At 33.5% G+C, this 8,030-nt stretch overlaps 1 protein-coding gene across 8 annotated transcripts in view; it reads left to right on the top strand.

The window, feature by feature from the left end:
• Nucleotides 1-162: 162 nt before the first annotated feature.
• The window catches only part of LOC136807203 (serine/threonine-protein kinase MARK1-like), a 32,563-nt gene continuing 24,695 nt past the window's right edge, over nucleotides 163-8,030 (top strand). For 4 of the 8 annotated variants that reach the window (XM_067063791.1, XM_067063789.1, XM_067063788.1 and 1 more), the window contains exon 1: nucleotides 163-350. In XM_067063791.1, the coding sequence (XP_066919892.1) occupies nucleotides 331-350 (20 nt within the window). In that variant the 5' untranslated portion in view covers nucleotides 163-330. Of the gene's footprint in view, nucleotides 351-2,762; nucleotides 3,081-8,030 lie in introns of those variants that run through there. The other 4 variants (XM_067063797.1, XM_067063800.1, XM_067063796.1 and 1 more) reach the window with 2 other exon arrangements.

Raw genomic sequence — 8,030 nt, 5'->3', positions numbered from 1 at the left:
CCTGTAGTCTTGAGACAATTTTAAATACATCCTCGGAAAATAGTATCTAAATAATTCGAGCAAAAAGAGGGTTCGTAAATCGAATTTTGGAGAGTATTTCGTTTCTTCGACGAGTAGTTTTGTAATTTGAATTATATCACTAATACATTTCGTTCTTTTTCTAGAGAACTTTTTTCCAAGAATTTTACCCTAGATATTTTGAAAATAATGTAAAAAACTAAAGCAGACATTCTACTGGAGTGAAGGATAAACTATACTTTGGATCACATCGAAATAAAATTTGCAACTTGGTTGTATGAAATAGATTTGGTTTTGTACTTTTTACCTGCAATGATGGACAATGGAGTCGGGTATGAATTCCATTTTATTTTTTTACATTAATTTGCATGCCCATGTCATTATAATAACGTTTATTAGAACAAGAAGGTATTTTCAGCAATTGCTAAGCCTTTTTGTGCCCTTCTGCCCTACTACTTTGAGAAAATTCAATGAACAAAGAAATGGTCTTCTGTGTGTCGACTTTCAATTGGCCAACTTTCAGCCATGTGTTCTTATGAAATTGTTCTTAATAAAAAAAGTATAGTTTAACTGTTCTATAGCAGAACTTCCTGAGTGAAATTCGAACGCATTTGCATCGCTAGTTCAGTGTTTTATAATTCCCTGCTGGAAAGCCTCTTGTGAAAAGTGTCGGGTTTTTGTACTCGATCACTCCAGAAATCACAATGGATCTTTAATGACAAATTTACTTTCAGGTCAGAAATTTTCGCGGCCAGAAAATTTTGCGAGTCAGGCAATTCGCTAAATATTTCATTTTCGCAGGAATTCAATTTCGCGAATTCAATTTAATGAAATATTTCGCTCGAACTGAATTTCGCGAATCAAGAGGGTAGAGTAAAATTTGTTCTGGTTTTTATATGAAGTGTGCAGAGTGGGAGTATTTGTTTTTTTGCTTGCAAAATCGTGAAAATTCCTGACATAAGACCAGCTAATCCTTAAAGTGTCCTTTGCTTGGTTCAGCCGCATTTGTTAATCAATGTATGGGCTAAGTGTTATCTCTTTTTTGACAAATTGTTTGATATGATTTGGTTGTCTGATACTTGTGGTCATATTGTTGTTACATTTTATCTCATGAGGAATAATTTCAGCAAAACGATGTTCTTTATCGTATTTTAACCTGTTTATTATTTATTGATAAGTATTTCAATATCGATGCCAACAAACTTTTTTATAAGACACAATATACTTTCTTTTCTTATACGAGTACTTGTTGAGGCTCGGCTCGTTGACTGTTCTTATTTTTTGCACTTTGAGCCTCACCTTACACGTAATAACAAACTATATAAGAACATAAGGTTTGATGGCCAGAATATTAAGAACATTTTAAAGCTTGGCAAACTCTAAAACACACAATTTCTCAGGAAAATAGACAAAAATACCAACAAAATGGTGAAAATAAGATCATGCTAAGAACATTTTAAGCTTCAAAAACTTCAAAAACTTTTTGAGTTTTAAGCCTAAAAATGTTCTTAGCATGCTGTTAATTTCACTATTTATGGGTAATTTTGTGGGTTTTTTTTCTTATTTTTAGGGCAAAGCTATGTAGTTTATGCTAGGTGATATATCTATATATATCTATATCTTCGTGATTTCGCGATTTAAGATTTTAAAGTGCCTGATTGCGTGATCGGGGGAAACAACGTGAACAACGTGATCAACGTGATCGTGATAGAAAGAAAATTTAACACGTGATAACGTGATTTGGAAATTTTTCTTTCACTTTGAAAGGTGACTGGGGGGCCTCGTTTTTGCAATATCGTTCTTATACCCCAGCTGGCATACAACGTTTTTCCGACGTTTATCTAACGTTCACAACGTCCATATAACGTTATACGAACCTTGAAACAACGTTGTGTGCCAGCTGGGACTGTGCGGGAAAATGAAAGTAAACACAAAACCCTGCCTTAACTAATTTATCATGCCATAATGCTTATATGCTTTTGAAAGGGGTAACACCTATGTTGCACTTAGGGCTACAATCAGCTGTCAATTAGGTCTTTCTTGAACATTTGTTATACATTAACTTTGACGTATAAGCCAGGATATTCCTTTACCCCAAGGGGGAAACAATTGTCATAACAAGGAAAAGATGAAGCAAGATTTCTTCCCTCTGCAATACTTTATTAATTTTCAAACAAATTACAATTTTTATCAAAAAAAACAACAAAGAAATTTTAAAAAGAAATAATTCCATGATAATCATTCTCTCATTAAATGCACTCCTACTGCTGTTCTTTTTTTTAAAGCATAATGCTATGAATTCCTTATTACAAGATAAAAAATTTTTTCTTCATGAAACCAGTTTGTATGTCTATCCTACTACAAACACATTGGAAAAAATAATGGAATGGACAAATTGAAATTATCCCGTAACAATTATCGTATTATCATATAACACTTTTATTACTGTATTACACGAATTGTAAACGACGACACTTTAATAGTACTTTGTTTAAAGCCAAGAGTAATTACTTATGAGACGAACATTTTTTCCTGGTTAGCTCTATCAAATACTCACTATCTTCAATGCATGTCTACCGTACCGTTTTTCTAAAAGACATATAAACATATTATCTCTTATCTATTTTTTTATGGAATTGTTCTTATAAAAAAGATTAGTCACTAATGCCATTAAATCTCTACGTCCGAGAGTAAAAGAGTTCTAATGTCTTGTCTATAATAACATCAATTTTCTTATTTCTGTCATCAGCAGAGTCGATATTGATTCACATAGTGCACGGATAACAGACGAGATAAAAAAACTCTTATTTATTGTGTGGAAAGAAATTTCCATGTCTATTGTCAATTATAAACTGACCTAGCTCTACAACTGTGTTTAATTAATTTTGAACAGTCGGGTTTTTTACTTGACACTGGAGTTTTGTTTCCCTTTTAAAGTATTGCTGTTTCGTTGTCATTTTTTACAAAAGGCTTTTCATATATTGCTTGTCTTTTCTGGGATTCTTACTTTCTTATGGTACTTTATCGTATGATATTTTATTAGATGGTTGTTGACATTTCTGGTAAGTTATAACGTTGGATATTTTGTATAGAAGTATCAGAAATTTAGGCTGTTTCAAGCTCTTTGAATCGAAGTGAATTCGGCCAAATCTGATATTAAATTACCTTAATTCTCCAATACGTCAACTGTTTATGTATTTAAAAGAATAAGATTATCCAAAACATTTCAGGATTGTTGTCAAAGTTACTTCAGTAAGATTTCAAAGTCTTTCTAGCTTTTTCGTTGTTGCTATTAGGAGTTGCAGCAATTTGAAGATAGCTGTGGAATCTTTAATGCCTTTAATGTAATGATATGCAATTTTCTGATATTGAAAGCTTATTTTGTGCCTGGCTCGATATACAGAGGTTGATATTAGAGCAAGGAATATAGACCTTTTTTTAAAGAGGCAGCCATATTGAATAATTATGTACTCCAGCATAAAAACAATGATACAGCCATGCATAATTACTGTATCATGCATATTTTAAAAATTATGCATGGCTGTATCATTGTTTTTATGCTGGAGTACATAATTATTCAACATGGCTGCCTCTTTAAAAAAAGGTCTATTGATTCTTTTCTTCTCTCCTTTACCTCTAATATAAAGTGAAGAGGAGGTTTAATTTTTTGGCTGGTATTGCAACTCTATTGGACCGCCAGGGGCCTTCCCAGCTGGCACATCAACGTTCATCTAACGTTATATGGACGTTGTGAACGTTAGATAAACGTTGAGACAACGTTGTGTGCCAGGAGTATTTTTATCAGCCATTTCGAATTGAATATTTTGAAAATCCAAAAACTTATGACTTCAAAAAGTGGGTTTACGTCTCCTACCAACGTAATCAAAAGCCCAAGAACCTACACGTTTTTTTTTAATAAGAACATCCAAAACTTTTGAAGCCTTAGGATAACTCAACTTAACTTAACTTAACTTTTAAACTAAAAATGTTCTTAACATATTCTTATTTTCGCCATTTTTGGACCTACCCCGGTGGAGGTCCTATAAATTAACCTTTGTCCGTTCGTTCGTTCGTTATTAGCTTTCCTCATGATTGACTCGTTAGTTTTTTCTGATTTTTTACACAAAGATGCATAACTATAAACCCTCGAATGTGACGGAGCCCGATTTTCAAAAAAAAATCTTTTTGGGTAAATTTGGGCCAAAAAACGGCTAAAAAACGGGTTTTTTGGACTATGGGAAAAATTAGGTCGTTAATTTTTTCTAATTTTTTGCATGAAAGTAGGGTACCATGGTAGGTAAAAGATGGCATAAGCAAATTTTTGCAAAAAAATTTTGTTGGCTCAAAAAATGCATGTTTATCTATAAGAATTACTATTAATAAGCATACATCAATGTTCTTAGTCAAATTATTCAATTTTTTTATGAGATAAATGTTTTTTTTGCTCAGGAGGGCTTACTTTTGAAGAATATGTGTGATTAGACATGAAATTTTGGTTGATTGGCTTGTTTTTATAGAAAAACTGGCTAAATTCGATATTTTTTTATAAGCACATTATCAATTACTTAGGTATTAGTTTTTCTCGAGATTGGCTCCTTTTATTCTTTATTATTTTTTGCACAAAGATGCATAACTATAAACCCTCGAATGTGACGGAGCTCGATTTTTGGAGAAAAAAAATTGGGTAAATTTCAACTAAAAAACGACTAAAAAAAGGGTTTTTTGGACTTGTTTTTTCTGACTTTTTGCATGAAAGTAGGTAAAAGATGGCTCAAACAGATTTTTGTAAAAAAAGAATTTTTCAGCTCAAAAGCGCATTTATCTATAAGAATCACTATTAATAAGCATACATCAATGTTCTTAAAATTACTGAATTTTTTGATGAGATATGTTTTTTTTGCTCTCGAAGTCTTGAATATGAAAGAATATTTCAAGAGCATGAAATTTTGGTTTCTAAACGTGTTTTTTATAAGAAACAAACGACTAATTTTGATAGATCGTCACTATTTGTGTTCTGAATGATTGTTTAATGGCCACGCTATCAATTAGTGTTAAATGCATAACCAGTTAGGTTCATAAAAGTATCACTTGTTTGAGTATTTTTGTCCATTTTCCTAAGAAATCGGGTATTTTAAGATCTGCAAAGCCTTGAAATCCTCTTAACTTGTTCTTAACATTTTGACCATCGAAGCCTTGTGTCCTTGTATAGTTTGTTCTTATAAAAAAACGTGTATTGAAAAATTAATTCCAAATCTAATTTTTTGAAATTAGGTGTAATTGAATCAAAAAAAGCCCTTTATAAACCTTATAAATCTAGCATCATTCCCAAAATTAAGCTGTGATACCAAAATATAACGGGAAGGAAGATGCTATGAAAAGGGAAGAAATTCACCCCCATCTCTGATGATTTGTTTATGTCATTTAATTGCTTTTTGTTTAAAACTCATCAACTTCATTTAATCACTTTCCTTGATGAGATAGACGCGATTATGAAACTCAAGAAGGATAATTTTCTTTGGATTGAGTATATACGGTTTAGTGTAGCCTGGGAATCCAAGCTCATAATTTTAGAAAAAACAAAAAATACCTCACCTCACAAAGTTCTAAAATTATATAGCTTGGTGCAGGTAGATTAGTCTGACACAGAATGTTATAAACAGTCTGTGTGTGAACCCTTGTTGACAGACTTTCTGAACTTTGGAAACCCAGGCAAATACACATAATCAACTTATCATAAAAACTCTTTCACAAGCTCTAAAGACTTTCAAAACTACTAAAAACCACATAAAACATCAACCACATGTATTTTAGACTTCCAGCCAACAGCCATTTTGTTTTGAAATGAATCTATGTTTTAACCGAAAGTTGTACGAGGATACAACAAAAAGTTTGAACTTTCTAGACGTGAACGTTCGAAATAACAATGGCCGTTATGAATTGAAAATCCACCGTAAAAATGCGATCACTAACGTGCAAGTTAAACCTAATTCAGCTCATGACCCAAAGGTGTTGAAGAGTATATTCTCTGGATTTCTTAATCGTGCGTACAGAATTTGTGATGACCGATTCCGTCAAGAAGAAATTGATTTCTTAATAAATAACTTTGTCGAGAACGGTTATGATCGTAACACTTTAACCCGTATCGCAAACGATTACGCCAAAACCAGGAACCAGACAACCGACAATCGAAATGATCCAGAGCAACTACCAATCGTTAAATTACCTTGGATACCTGGTCTGAGCCCAAAACTGAGGAAATCCTTCCGAAATGCTGGGTACAGAACAGTGTTCAAGAGTGGTTCAAATCTAAAAACTTTGCTAACTTCTAAGAACAAAAGCCGACTACCACCTAACAGTCACCCTGGTGTGTATATGATAGAATGCGAATGTGGTAAAAGATATGTTGGCGAGACCGGGTTAAAGATATCCACACGTGTCAGCCAACACAAAAGAACGTTGAAGATGAAAAATGGGACATTTCGGGTATAACTAACCATGCTAAAGACTGTACCCAAGGACTTAATTGGAACGAAGCTAGGCTTTTAAAGACTGAAGAGAACAAATTTGATAGAAAAGTGCGAGAGGCATTGGAAATCCAATTCCGTCAGACAGCGCCACATAGTGACCATGGTCTTAATTTAGACGATGGTCAGTATGTGACATCTAGGTTTTGGAAACCAATGCTCTCGCACATTAGGGAGAAGACACTACATTGACTTTTTTGACGTCAAAAAAAGTCAAGGTAGCGCCTTCAACCGTTTGTATTGTTTAGACCTGACGAAGACCTGCACCAAGCAGGTCGAAATATTGTTTACACGAAAAATATATACAGAATGACCATTAAAATGTTATTTAAATCTATGTTTTCATTTTCATTTGTTTTCCTTTTTTCTGCAGAGTCAGCTTTTTCCATAAATTATGCGCGCGCATCGAAATAATCAAAATGCGCGCGAAAGTACTGCTAAGTAATACGCCGAAAGCTGGCCAATCAGGCCGAACCTGCATTGCAGGGAAAAATGTCCCTGCAGGCGAGTTACCTGCGCCAAGCGTTAAACCAGCAGCAAAAATATCATAAACTAGACTGTGAAAAAAGTTTACGCTTGGATTCCCAGGCTAGGTTTAGTGGTACTATTTCATTTTTGTCAAATCTTTTTCTTAGTGTGTTATTATGAAATCGCTGGCTCATTCTTTGTCTTTATCAAAGTCTTTGGTCTTATGAACTGACTATTTCACTTTACCTACGATAAATGACTCGTTGGAAAGATAGTTGCGAGCTTTATCATTTTGAATTTAATCCTTATATGCCAGAATCTTAACAGGAGAAAAATTTGACATTCCAGAATATTTTTTACTCGTGATTATTTTGTTTATTAGCTAATGAGTGATTTGGTATGGAAATCAAAATACAATTTAAGATTGCATGAAAATCATGTACTTTGATAATGCCAAATAATTAGCTGCGGTTTTTCAAAACACCCCTGGTGTCACAGACCCGATGGGGCCCCCCAAACCACTGGATAATTCAGTCAAAATTTCGTCTCCGGTCCAAAAGAATAACCTAAAATTTCATCCCCACTTAAAATTCAATGGAAAAATTGCACTCCAAAAGCATCCCACTGAATTTTTTGACTTGAGAACAATATTATTTCTATCCCCATTGGGGAGAAGTTCCACTGGGGATGTGAGAAAGGGATGTTTCAAAAATGGTTGAATACTACAATGGTGTACAATGCACCAGTTTAGAAATTACTAAAAGATTTTACCGTTATCAGAAACCTATTTTATTCGACATAGAATAAGGTCAAGTAAAGAACTCTAGGACTTTCCCTGCCTCAAGTCGATGTTATTATGTTCTATAAAAAAATAATGATTTTAAATGATAAGATAATGTCCAAGTGTGCTTAGTACTAATCAGATTAATGTTTAAAAGATTAAAACTGGCAGCAATTACACCATACTCTAAAGAACAAGTTGGTAATAAATGTCAAGCTTAAAAGCCTTAAGGCGCACGC

Source organism: Clytia hemisphaerica, unplaced genomic scaffold, assembly GCF_902728285.1.
Source record: "Clytia hemisphaerica strain Z4C2 unplaced genomic scaffold, Clytia hemisphaerica genome assembly, whole genome shotgun sequence".
NCBI classification, from domain to species: domain Eukaryota; kingdom Metazoa; phylum Cnidaria; class Hydrozoa; order Leptothecata; family Clytiidae; genus Clytia; species Clytia hemisphaerica.
The sequence above is the reverse complement of the archived record's forward strand: the minus strand, read 5'-3'. Positions and strand labels throughout refer to the sequence as shown.